This window comes from Mizuhopecten yessoensis, unplaced genomic scaffold (genome assembly GCF_002113885.1).
Source record: "Mizuhopecten yessoensis strain PY_sf001 unplaced genomic scaffold, ASM211388v2 scaffold459, whole genome shotgun sequence".
Lineage (NCBI taxonomy): Eukaryota > Metazoa > Mollusca > Bivalvia > Pectinida > Pectinidae > Mizuhopecten > Mizuhopecten yessoensis.
This window is the reverse complement of record NW_018403557.1, coordinates 76,044-90,193: the sequence shown is the minus strand read 5'-3', so window position 1 is coordinate 90,193 and position 14,150 is coordinate 76,044. Positions and strand designations below refer to the sequence as shown.

General features: G+C 37.8%; 1 protein-coding gene across 2 annotated transcripts in view; it reads left to right on the top strand.

The window, feature by feature from the left end:
• Positions 1-14,150, top strand: part of LOC110449486 — a 73,697-nt gene that overhangs the window by 32,367 nt on the left and 27,180 nt on the right. For both annotated transcript variants that reach the window (XM_021496376.1, XM_021496385.1), the window contains 9 exons: positions 3,907-4,002; positions 4,555-4,778; positions 5,588-5,780; positions 5,950-6,005; positions 6,640-6,850; positions 7,613-7,858; positions 9,149-9,256; positions 10,547-10,782; positions 11,106-11,298. In XM_021496376.1, the coding sequence (XP_021352051.1) occupies positions 3,907-4,002; positions 4,555-4,778; positions 5,588-5,780; positions 5,950-6,005; positions 6,640-6,850; positions 7,613-7,858; positions 9,149-9,256; positions 10,547-10,782; positions 11,106-11,298 (1,563 nt within the window). The remainder of the gene's footprint in view (positions 1-3,906; positions 4,003-4,554; positions 4,779-5,587; positions 5,781-5,949; positions 6,006-6,639; positions 6,851-7,612; positions 7,859-9,148; positions 9,257-10,546; positions 10,783-11,105; positions 11,299-14,150) is intronic.

The window sequence follows — 14,150 nt, the reverse complement described above, 5'->3', positions numbered from 1 at the left end:
GAGAGGGACTGTAAAGAGTAACCATCACATTATGGTGTCAGTAGATAGAGAGGGGTTATAAAGAGTGACCCATCACATTATGGTGTCAGTAGACAGAGAGGGACTGTAAAGAGTAACCATCACATTATGGTGTCAGTAGACAGAAAAGGGTTGTTAAGAGTGCCCATCACATTATGGTGTCAGTAGACAGAGAAGGATTGTAAAAAGTGACCCATACATTATGGTGTCAGTAGACAGAGAGGGAATGTGAAGAGTGACCCATCACATTATGGTGTCAGTAGACAGAGAGGGATTGTAAAAAGGGACCCATCACATTATGGTGTCAGTAGACAGAGAGGGGTTGTAAAGAGTGGCCCATCACATTATGGTGTCAGTAGACAGAGAGGGACTGTAAAGAGTAACCATCGCATTATGGTGTCAGTAGACAGAAAAGGGTTGTTAAGAGTGACCATCACATTATGGTGTCAGTAGACAGAGAGGGAATGTAAAAAATGACCCATCACCTTATGGTGTCAGTAGACAGAGAGGGAATGTAAAGAGTGACCCATCACATTATGGTGTCAGTAGACAGAGAGGGATTGTAAAGAGTGACCCATCACATTATGGTGTCAGTAGACAGAGAGGGACTGTAAAGAGTAACCATCACATTATGGTGTCAGTAGACAGAGAGGGATTTTAAAAAGTGACCCATCACATTATGGTGTCAGTAGACAGAGAGGGATTGTAAAGAGTGACCATCACATTATGGTGTCAGTAGACAGAGAGGGATTGTAAAGAGTGACCATCACATTATGGTGTCAGTAGACAGAGAGGGGTTGTAAAGAGTGACCATCACATTATGGTGTCAGTAGACAGAGATGGAATGTAATGAGTGACCATCACATTTTGGTGTCAGTAGACAAGGGGATTGTAAAAAGTGACCCATCACATTATGGTATCAGTAGACAGAGAGGGAATGTAAAGATTAACCATCACATTATTGTGTCAGTAGACAGAGAGGGACTGTAAAGAGTAACCATCACATTATGGTGTCAGTAGACAGAGAAGGATTGAGTGTCAGTAGACAGGGGGATTGTAAAGAGTGACCATCACATTATGGTGTCAGTAGACAGGGGGATTGTAAAGAGTGACCATCACATTATGGTGTCAGTAGACAGGGGGATTGTAAAGAGTGACCCATCACATTAGAGTGTCAGTAGACAGGGGGATTGTAAAGAGTGACCATCACATTATGGTATCAGTAGGCAGGGAGGGATTGTAAAGAGTAGCCATCACATTATGGTGTCAATAGACAGAGAGGGGTTGTAAAGAGTGACCCATCACATTATGGTGTCAGTAGACAGGGGGATTGTAAAGAGTGACCCATCACATTAGAGTGTCAGTAGACAGGGGGAGTGTAAAGAGTGACCATCACATTATGGTATCAGGAGGCAGGGAGGGATTGTAAAGAGTAGCCATCACATTATGGTGTCAATAGACAGAGAGGGGTTGTAAAGAGTGACCAATCACATTATGGTGTCAGTAGACAGAGAGGGATTGTAAAGAGTGACCTGTCACATTATGGTGTCAGAATACAGAGAGGGATTGTAAAGAGTAACCCATCACATTATGGTGTCAGTAGACAGAGAGGGATTGTAAAGAGTGACCCATCACATTATGGTGTTAGTAGACAGAGAGGGATTGTAAAGAGTGACCTATCACATTATGGTGTCAGTAGACAGAGAGGGATTGTAAAGAGTGACCATCACATTATGGTGTCAGTAGACAGAGAGGGAATGTAAAGAGTGACCCATCACATTATGGTGTCAGTAGACAGAGAGGTATTGTAAAGAGTAACCCATCACATGATGGTGTCAGTAGACAGAGAGGGATTGTAAAGAGTGACCCATCACATTATGGTGTCAGTTGACAGGGAAGGATTGTAAAAAGTGACCCATCACATTATGGTGTCAGTAGACAGAGAAGGATTGTAAAATGTGACCCATAACATTATGGTGTCAGTAGACAGAGAGGGGTTGTAAAGAGTGACCCATCACATTATGGTGTCAGTAGACAGAGAGGGATTGTAAAGAGTAACCCATCACATGATGGTGTCAGTAGACAGAGAGGGACTGTAAAGAGTGACCATCACATTATGGTGCCAGTAGACAGAGAGGGATTGTAAAAGTGACCCATCACATTATAGTGTCAGTAGACAGAGAGGGATTGTAAAGAGTGACCATCACATTATGGTTTCAGTAGACAGGGGTTGTAAAGAGTGACCCATCACATTATGGTGTCAGTGAACAGAGAGGGATTGTAAACAGTGACCATCACATTATGGTGTCAGTAGACAGAGAGGGGTTGTAAAGAGTGACCATCACATTATGGGGTCAGTAGACAGAGAGGGATTGTAAAGAGTGACCATCACATTATGGTGTCAGTAGACAGAGAGGGGTTGTACAGAGTGACCATCACATTATGGTGTCAGTAGACAGAGAGGGATTGAAAAGAGTGACCCATCACATTATGGTGTCAGTAGACAGAGAGGGAATGTAATGAGTGACCATCACATTATGGTGTCAGTAAACAAGGGGATTGTAAAAAGTGACCCATCACAATATGGTATCAGTAGACAGAGAGGGAATGTAAAGATTAACCATCACATTATGGTGTCAGTGGACAGAGAGGGAATGTAATGAGTGGCCATCGCATTATGGTGTCAGTAGACAGGGGGATTGTAAAGAGTGACCCAGCACATTATGGTGTCAGTAGACAGCGAGGGAATGTAATGAGTGACCATCACATTATGGTGCCATCACATTATGGTGTCAGTAGACAGGGGGATTGTAAAGAGTGACCATCACATTATGGTATCAGTTGGCAGGGAGGGATTCTAAAGATTAACCATCACATTATGGTGTCAGTAGACAGGGGGATTGTAAAGAGTGACCCATCACATTATGGTGTCAGTAGACAGAGAGGGATTGTAAAGAGTGACCATCACATTATGGTGTCAGTAGACAGAGAGGGATTGAAAAGAGTGACCCATCACATTATGGTGTCAGTAGACAGGGGGATCGTAAAGAGTGACCATCACATTATGGTATCAGTTGGCAGGGAGGGATTCTAAAGATTAACCATCACATGATGGTGTCAGTAGACAGAGAAGGATTGTAAAGAGTGACCATCACATTATGGGGTCAGTAGACAGGGGGATTGTAAAGAGTGACCCATCACATTATGGTGTCAGTAGATAGGGGGATTGTAAAGAGTGACCATCACATTATGGTATCAGTAGGCAGGGAGGGATTGTAAAGAGTAGCCATCACATTATGGTGTCAGTAGACAGGGAGGGATTGTAAAGAGTAACCATCACACTATGTAGACAGAGAGGGATTGTAAAGAGTGACCATCACATTATGGTGTCAGTAGACAGGGGGATTGGAAAGAGTGACCCATCACATTATGGTGTCAGTAGACAGGGAGGGATTGTAAAGAGTAACCATCCCATTATGGTGTCAGTAGGCAGGGAGGGATTGTAAAGAGAAGCCATCACATTATGGTGTCAGTAGACAGGGAGAGATTGTAAAGAGTAACCATCACATTATGGTGTCAGTAGGCAGGGAAGGATTGTAAAGAGTAACCATCACACTATGGTGTCTGAGTCAGGGAGGGATTGTAAAGAGTAACCATCACATTATGGTGTCAGTAGGCAGGGAGGGATTGTATAGAGTGACCCATCACATTATTGTGTCAGGAGACATGTAGAAAATGTAAAGGTGTGGTTAGTACTTATGATTATTTGTCTTAAATTTGTCATTGGTCTTATTCTTGTGTCAGCCAGGTAGAGAATGTCTGTTTTGTGACTTATGATTGACTAGAATGGGTGTATTTGTGTTTTTTGATGTCATGTTTAAATTTCAGTGGGAAAATTGATTACGTGTGAGTTGCCGGTCGGTAACGTTGCCCATGCCCAGGCCTGGTCTCATTATTTTGGGTACCACCACGTGATACACCCTCGTAAGTATCACGATAACAATATTGCAATCTTAGAGTAGCTGTGTGATTTGGACTTGACAATTTACAAACTTTTCATCTCCAATATAAATCCCTGCGCTGCCTGACTCCTCATCTGTAAAACGACATAATCGATCACAACTCAAGTTCCGCAACGCAAGACCGTATAATGTTAGTAAGGAAGAGCTAATGTTCGAAGTCTAAAGGTTTGAAAATAAACCAATGCTAGTTAGAGTTAAGGAGCATCTTGTTAAATAATAATTAGGAGAAATACGTTATTTATGTCATGTATTATTTCACCAATTTGGCAATGATTATTTTCCGAAACACAATTTTAACAATAAAAGATATACACTTCAAAATGTAGAGAACTTTTCAGTTATGGTCATTTGTTAAATACACGACTTATGTCTTCACGATGGAGAGCTACGACCTTCATCGTGTTATGATTGATCCAGAGAAATGCTGATGTTTCATTTGTTTTCAATGTAAATGTGTACAATATGATATTCGAATGTGAAAACATTAACTACATTATTCGTATTTCGTTCATAGACCTTGCCGGGAGAATAAGACAGAGTAAATGGTATGAGGAAAAAAACAAGAATATGCCGATTGTTGTGTACGAATTGATTCCAAAAAGCTGTGACATTCCAAGGGCAATACATGCTAGGAATATGAAGGAAGTAGGACAACTCGAACCAATACTTGTAGATATTGGTGGCAACGTGAAGCGACCTTACAGACTGAATGTGTACTGTATTCAAGACGGAGGAGAGGTAACACATTATTACATATCTGAAGTATACGTTGAATACACCGAGAACACGTTTTGTTGTTCTCTCGAAGTTCGTTATACACCTATTTTTACTTTAAAGATAATTGCATGTAATTACATAGTTCGCCTAAAGTTTGTTATCGTCATGTTTTGTAGAGAAACAAGTAATTCGTTCCCCATGGGTTCGCTGTTACGCGGTACTTTATAGAGAACTAATTTCGTAGATCTCAACGGGTTAAGTTTATAAAAGATTTTTAAAATTATAAAGAACCAATATTGTAGTTAATCTGGGGTTTAAACCTGTTTTATAGTACAGAGAACTAATTCCGTAGTTCCCTTCGTGTTTAGTATAAACGTTTCTTTATACTGAAGAACTAATATTGTGATTCTGGTTTATTATAAAAATAATTACTGCATCAAGAAATAATTTCGCAGTTCCCTTTGGTCTCATTATAAACGGGATTTTTTTTTTGTATGGAGAAATAGTATCGTAAATCCCCTTGAGTTCTTAAAATAGTTTACAACCTTTCAATCGACCTCTTTATATAAGTACATGTACCTTGTGACATTGGTCTTAAACACATCAGTCAGTTGGTCAACTTTTTTCTTATTCGTATATTATATAATACACGTTCTATATACACCGTTTACCTTATATGGAAGTTCATTGGAGATAAATGTATTTTTCCTTATACACTAGCTAGAATTGAGTATGCATAAACATGTATAATTATATGAACCGGGATAATTTCATCTAGAAATCTTACAGCCTTGAAACTTGTGTATGGTTTTGCATTTCTGTTTTGATAGAAGTACTACTGCGTTGCGCAGTACCCTAGCGTACTCGGTGCCATTCGAAAAATGGAGTTATCTCACGCTGTTGACATGGACGCACACCACAAGATGCTGCAGGTGGCTAGGTTCTATTATACACTGCACGCCATTATCCAACACTCAAAAGATAATGGATGTCGTAACCAGACTAGGCTCCTGTTCTTTGACGGTAATTATCTAACAGACGTGAAATGATTAGTTGAATATCGAAATAAGAAAGTTCCAAAACCGTTAAAAATGAATTAATTCACTTTAACTTATATATTTTTTTATCAAAAGCAGAGCAATTTTGTATTAAAAAGAAACATTTGGTTACAATTTCTCCTTATTTATTTCAGATTCTGTTGAAGACGCCACGGATGTCTTGTTAAAAGCAATCAAGAAAGATGTTCAGGTTTGAGGATTTTTTGTTAAGACACATCCTCGATATCCGGGGGCTACACTCGTTTTCGCTCTCTGCACCCCTGGAATATGTCATAGCAAAATTGAAAGCACCCGGCTAGCTATTTTATTGGTCTGAGATAAAAAAAAAAAAAAAAAAAAAAAATCTGACCAAACACTAGAAGATTAAAGAGGAGCGACACCCGACTTAAAAGTCAGTCAAAGGATCAAACCAGTCTTCTTTTCTCATCCATAAGGTGATAAACACTGAGCCTTAGATTTTGATACGACATGTTCAAGGGTTGTAGAGAGCTAAAGTCGGCGTAACCCCTGAAGTATCGAGGATGGTTTAGAGATGTAATTTGCTGTAATGTGTATTTGAGATTCATTATTGTGGCTTACAACACTGCTCACATGTTATCCTTACGCGGCTTTGTTAATACTCCAACAGTTTCCTGTTATTTCTTCAAAGAGGTGATTATTCTTGCCAAAATGTAGGAAGATGTTTTAATAGGAAGCTGAAGACTGGCGATATGAGGTATACTGTATATTGCATTTACTTTTTGATCGGAAATTGATGTGTCCAATAACTATTGTAGCATAGTTCTTGACCTATATAAACAAGTAATTTTGTTGACTAATTTCAGAGCGCACCTTTTGACACACCAGCAAAAGATATAGAGAAAATACATATAACATTAGAAGAGGATGGTATGAAGAAAAAGGAATTTGATGCCGCAATCCTCTACAACAGTGACGATCAAGCCTCCTGTCTGAAAAGCCGAGACTTAGAAACATATTTAGGAGATAGAAATGTAAGCCTCTTTCCAAATCAGTCAGGGACATCGGAGTTCGAAGGTAAACATTTCATTTAAAAGTCGATTGACATATATTGTTTAATTTTGGCTTTTCGCCCAAATGGTAGACTTTTTCAGGCTGTCGTGTAAAACCTTAAAAAAACACTAACAAAAACAAAAAGTGATGACGTCGTATACCGCAATGTTTGGCACAGTATTTGTAATATTAACTTCAAATTTGTCGAAATTCCTTTGCGATGAAGTTACTCCGCAATGCTGTGTTTTGTGCAAAATTATTTTGTTTTTATCAGAATTAAATAAAATTTGACGAACTAAGAATTAAAAAATGTTGTCTGGCTTTACAAATTAAATTAAAAGGGATTCGCTATGATTTTTTTAGGTTCATGTCGCATCATGTGTGCCACACAAAAGTCCATAACTGTTTTTATTATATGTCTCATTTATTAAAATAAACGCAGATTTAAAATTCTTATTTTTTTTTTCGATGCTAGGTTTACTGTCCCATTTAACGCATGTTCAGATTCCAACAGTGGATCAGACTCAGTCGTACAAGTAAAAACTATATTAATGTTAAAGGATAACGAATCGTAATATCAGCCTTTCACGTGCTTGTATATATTTACTTGTCAAATAGACAGTTCATTGGGTAAACAAAATAGACGATTACTCTAAAATAAATCTTTTTTTTTTAGAGAACTGATCACGTGTATTGGATTCAGCAAATGGAATGCAAAACTATCACGCTTATAAGGCCAATATATACGTTTTGTTTTAATATTTATTTATTTTACAACTCTTACAGTGACGTTCGAAAAGGTACGGTGGCTGATTTTGATTATTACCAAAGCCGGCATCAGCAATAACCCTGTGTTCAAGATGCAAACAATGAGTATGCTATCAGAATGCGTCAACAGTGGGAAAGTTCGGATCATCCCCGTCATCGACAGCATATCTGAGGGTGGAAATATTCCTGATCTACTTAAATGGGTGACATATATTGACATGCAGACACAAGGATATGAGGAGAGAGTTTATCAAGCCTTGAAAGGTAGGTTGATACATTTATATACTGTGAAATCATATGTTTTCTTGGGGTTTGTAATTTCGCTGCTTTCCTACGTAGTTTTTATAAAACATTCATAGCTTAACGAAGTAATTATAAGTTTGACTTAATTCTATTCCCCATTTTAGTGGATACTGGTTATCCACAAATTCATATACCGACGAAATGGTGTTTTGTCGAGAAACCACGAAATTTGGATCCCACGAAAATTGGGAACCAAGTTATTTCCACTTTATAAATCACTATTGATGGTCCGGATAAAGGGTCTTTATGAAGAAGGAAACTGGAGTACCCGTAGAAAAATCCACGTGGTCCGGCAGGTGAATCAATACCTTTTTTTCGTCCGATCGGGGAATCGAACCCTGGCCGCATCGGTTAAAGGCAAGTGCGCTATCCACTGCGCCATCCGACCATCCAAGACATCATTCTATCAGTTTGCTGTTTTAAATAACTTCTTTATTCTCAAACTGACATTCGGATGAGTTTACGTTAATGATGCGAGTTAACGTAAGTGATGATTTAAATTTAGTGATGAGAGTTTACGTTAGTGATGAGTTTATGTCAGTGGTGAGTTTACGTTAGTGATGAGTTTACGTTAGTAATGACTTAACGTTAGTGATGACTTTACGTTAGTGATGAGTTAACGTCAGTGATGAGTTAACGTTAATAATGAGTTTACGTTAGTGATGAGTTAACGTTGATGATGACCATATGGTGCAGCGAAATGTTTACTTTGTTTGGCTTTCTGCATTTTCAAACAAAATATAAAAGACCACCGCTCCATTTCTTCATATGTCAGGTTTGTTTGACCTAACAAGGTGGATGACTCTGCTGTTGGTATATCAGCCCCCGTGATTGGCTCTATCCTTGTTTTAGCTGGAATTCGTTTTGGCGCAGTTTTCAATACAAGTTTAAGTCAAAATTCGGCAAACATTTGTAAATTTGTAACATTACAAAGTTTTATATGCACGTTTCGCTGTATTCTATATATGTTTCTGAACAATTGTGACGTGAATTTTTCATTATTTTCGACTTTAGTACCACTGATGAGACTTACATTGACTAATTGGTCATCTGATGCAGAAACATATCTACTTCGTTTTAATTTCTGCATCTGCCATATTTTCAAATAGATGCTTCATTTCTTAACATTTCTAGTCGTTATGTTTTTTTGTGTTTGTATTTGCTTTACATAGTTTCGTAACGATTTTTAATTTTGATAATATTAACCTTGCTCGAACTTTGGCGTGAACCTAAATAACATCTGTTTTTCAGGAGAGAACATTCCGATGGCTTTGAACGCAAATCATATTCCTGCTGGAAACCTTGGCTACGGTCTAGCATGGGGTTATGTTGTCAACTACCTGAAAATTATTCTTCCACGTGAGTTGAAAATGGCAGTCAGGCAATAATTAAAACAAACATAAGCAAATATTATCTTTATAATAAGTAGCATTCATTTGCAGAGCTCTTTGTAGTTTCTTACTTTTTGGTTTTAACGGGATTCTGTTGCTATGTGTAGCTCAAATATCCATTATTCTACTGTCAAAAATGAAGGAGCAGCTCTCTTTTGGGGATACATTCCATATCTCGATACTTTGACCGTATCAAGCATATTTATATTCCCCCCGCAGCGAAGTTAGGGTGTATACTGGAATCAGCTTGTCCGTCCGTCCATCCATCCGTCCGTAAAGGTTTGTCCGGAAAACTTCTAAAGCAATGGACCGATTTCGACGAAATTTTCCAGATATGATAACTACCTACTGAGGTTGTGCATCCATGTACTGTTTTTCATTCGGACACTTTTTTTACCTTTGTTTAAAAATTCCTGAAACTTTTTGTCTGGATAACTCCTTCTAAAGTTATGGATCGATTTCAACGAACGTTTATAGATATGATAACTACAATTGTACCACCTGAAGTTGTGCCTCGCGGTATTTTTTTGCATTCGGACCCTTTGTTTAAAAAATACTTACCCGGATAACTTGTCCAAACTGCTGGGCCAATTTCATTGAAAGTTTTTTGATTTGATAACTATAACCTGTTGTTCTGAATCCAGGTATTATTTTTTTCAATCTGACCCTTTTTTACGGAGTAATTGTTAAAAAATACTTGTCCAGACAACTCCTCCAAAATTATAGGGCCAACTTCAATGGAAGTTTTCAGATAGGATAACTACCCCCTGATGTTGTGCATCCAGGTATTTCTTTTTCACTCTTTTTATGGAGTTATGGCCAGTTGTTGAAAAATCCATGTCCTAGCAACTTCTAATCTAATGAGCCAATTTTAAAGAAAGTTTAGATTTGGTAACTCCTCCATGACTTTGTGCATCCAAGTAGTACTTGTTCATTCCGACCCTTTTGAAAGGGTCCATTTAATCTATGTTTTGGCATTGGGTGAGAGTACAGGAAGTATGTCAGTGACCTATACACTTTAATAAGTGTACAGCTCAGTCAATAAAGAAATCATTACTGGTGGGACTATAATTATTATGTTTTGAGTATGAACGTTGTAGTGAGGTTGGGACAGTGCTTTGCATTGCTTTGCCTTATAAAGCCTTTAGCTTATAGTTCTGGTTTATATAGGAGTGGGGCATTAGTTAGCCTTTGACCTACAGTTCTAGTGTTCGTCAAAATGAACTCAAAAGTATTACGTGTCAAATATTTTTCTCAGTGCTAGGAGCGCATCTTCAAATGGTGCTTAGATCAAAGGAAAGGAATATATGTGTTTGCCCCGACAAGCTTTACCTTCTGGTACCAAAGACATGCAAGTGCCCAGGCAAGATCGACGCTAATCATGTGGAACATGTCTATTCCTTCACATCAATAAAAGACGTCCAAGGCGGAGCAAACATCATCAAAAGCTTAGATATATACAGTATTGAAGATGACGACCATATCCAACCGAAGGTAAAAACATTTTATTCATTTAAATAATAACCGTTTATCTTATGTGTGCTTCTTTACGAGACATGCTTTAAATGTTCTTTTTCTTGTTTATTTATTTGTCTTATCAAGTGCATTTCTGTAGCAAAGGCAGTGTATTTTGAGCACAGGAGTAATGTTTGCACAGAGAAGCAAATTATTCAAAATCTATACTGTCGAACTCGATAATTCAAATTTCTAAAAACAGATGTTTGTATAAATTAATTGTGTGAATAATTTTCAACGCAAAAAAGACGTGAGCATTTTCGGGAGTAATGACGAAGTACATTGACGATTTTATCTTACAGGTCCACTATTTCGTAGGCCAATACCCTTCCCCCTTGCGTTGTCTGAGTGAGATGAATACATGTAATGTAGCAGGTATCAACTCGGCATCAATGGTGGAGGAAAGTAAGCGCTTTTGTGATACCCTAAATAGTCTTCTCTCTGGAACAGTTGGCGAGGGATTGCACAACAAGTGTGAACTGGTCGTCTATGATGGTAAATACACATACCATGATTGTGAAACGTGTAATAGGCACATTTTAATACAACATAGCTTACGTTTATAACAGCGACCTATATTTTGCTAAACTAATATGTTGCAGTAAAAGTATCTGTATATGGTCCCACATTTTTTTTTACTTTTTGAAGGACATCCGTCTATTGTATAGCCTCTTATGTCTTTTAACCCACCTCACCCTCTTTGACGTTATTTATACATCACATATTCCATACACTCTATTCATTATCTCTATAACTTTTATCATTTCATTTTACCATGCTTTTGCTTTTAAAAATATTAATTTTATCTGATTTTATCTACGTTACTCACATAATGAATGTTTAAAAACAAATACCATGGCCCTAACTGACCACAGTTGTCGATTGGTTGTTAAAAATAAACAAGCAGACAAATTAACAAACAAAAGTTATGGCCCCACGTGAGATGTGCATGTGTTCTATTGTAATTACTATGTTCGTCCACCATCTGTCCGTCCGTCCATTTTTTCATTTCCGGAAATAGTCACAGAATCCTTGAGTGTGATTTTTAGGTCACCTGAGCTTTAGCTCAAGTGACCTATTGCTATCCGTTTTCGTCCGTCGTCGTCCGTCGTCCGTCGTCCGTCGTCCGTCGTCCGTCGTCCGTTAACATTTTACATTTCAAACTTAAAGTCAAGTTCTGCTGGGCCGATTGAACTGAAAGTTGGTAGGAATGATCGCCTCATGGTCCTGACAAAGTGTTGTTATTTTTCGGGTCGATCAGAAATCCAATATGGCCGCCACGGCCGCCATTTTGAAAACCTATTTCAAACTTAAAGTCAAGTTCTGCTGGACCGATTGAACTGAAAGTTGGTAGGAATGATCGCCTCATGGTCCTGACAAAGTGTTGTTATTTTTCGGGTCGATCAGAAATCCAATATGGCCGCCACGGCCGCCATTTTGAAAACCTATTTCAAACTTAAAGTCAAGTTCTGCTGGACCGATTGAACTGAAAGTTGGTAGGAATGATCGCCTCATGGTCCTGACAAAGTGTTGTTATTTTTCGGGTCGATCAGAAATCCAATATGGCCGCCACGGCCGCCATTTTGAAAACCTATTTCAAACTTAAAGTCAAGTTCTGCTGGACCGATTGAACTGAAAGTTGGTAGGAATGATCGCCTCATGGTCCTGACAAAGTGTTGTTATTTTTCGGGTCGATCAGAAATCCAATATGGCCGCCACGGCCGCCATTTTGAAAACCTATTTCAAACTTAAAGTCAAGTTCTGCTGGACCGATTGAACTGAAAGTTGGTAGGAATGATCGCCTCATGGTCCTGACAAAGTGTTGTTATTTTTCGGGTCAATCAGAAATACAATTTGGCTGCCATGGCCGCTATTTTGCTACTTAGTTCTAATAGGCCGATCTCACTTAAAATTGGTCTAGGAATGATCAGCTCATGGTCCTGACAAAGTTAAGTTAACATTATACTATTTTTTACTCAAATTGGTACATATTTCAAAAAAAAAAAAAAAAATACTGTAGACTCAGGTGACCGTTAAGGCCCATGGGCCTCTTGTTACTTATATAGAGACAGCTGACAACACATTATTGTGTTTAAATTTTTTTTTTTCAGATTATGAAATGTTGTGTCATAAATAGATTCTTACATTCGTATAAATGTCATATTGAATTGATTAATCTAGTTCAATAAATTAAATTATACATTTGTGTCAAATTATTGAACTTGTTTGATAAATTTCAATATGACATGAACACTCATGTAAGATCCTCTCTTTATTTAGACAGGGTAACACATTTAGATGTTTGTCTAGTTTACAATATGGCCCTGTACAACATATAATATATACAGATGATAAGTTACAGAGTATTGTGAGTATGTTTTCTTTAAAATAAGATACAAATCATAAAATTGAAGCAAATGCAAAGCATTGTTATCTGCATTTGTTGATTTAAACATATTTTATTGATATAATCAAATGGATTGGGCACAAGTTATAACACCCTATAGAAGCCCTCTCCTATAAGGTGTTATAACTTGTGCCCAATCCATTTGATTAAATCAATAAAATATGTTTAAATGTTTAAATATGCATTTGTTATTAGCTTACCTGGTCCAAAGGTGAGCATGCATATGCCATACCCTGGTGTCCATCACCTGTCCATCACCTGTCCTACATCCGTCCTTCAACAATTTCTGCCCCAAGGGTCAGTACTGGGTCCTCTCTTATTTCTTATATATGTAAATGATATTGCTGAAAATATGATAAGTATAAGCAGATTATTCGCTGATGACACATCCTTGGGTAAATCATCTGCAACCACCGGAGAGATGGAAACTTGTATAAATCATGATCTATCTATTTTGGAAAATTGGTCAAAGAAATGGTTAATGAAATTCAATGCAGAAAAAACAAATATGATCTTTATTTCAAAAAGACGAAATACTACATTACCTGATATTGTATTTCAAAACATTACTTTACCATTCGTTCAACATCATAAACATCTAGGTCTTAATTTCTCCAGTGATGGCAGATGGTCATACCATATTGACTGTATTGCCAAGTCAGCATACAAAAAACTAGTATTACTCAAAAAACTTAAATATTCAGTGTCTAGATATTCTTTATCTGTTCTTTATAAAACATATATTCGTCCCTTATTGGAGTACGCATCGGTAGTCTGGGATGGGTGTTCTCAACAAGACTCTGAAAAACTTGAAAGAGTTCAGTTACTTGCAGCTCGAGTAGTTACCGGCCTACCTGTATACGCATCAAGAGAATCGCTTTACATTGAGACGGGATGGGAACTCTTATCCGAACGTCGTAAACATATTAAGCTATCAACC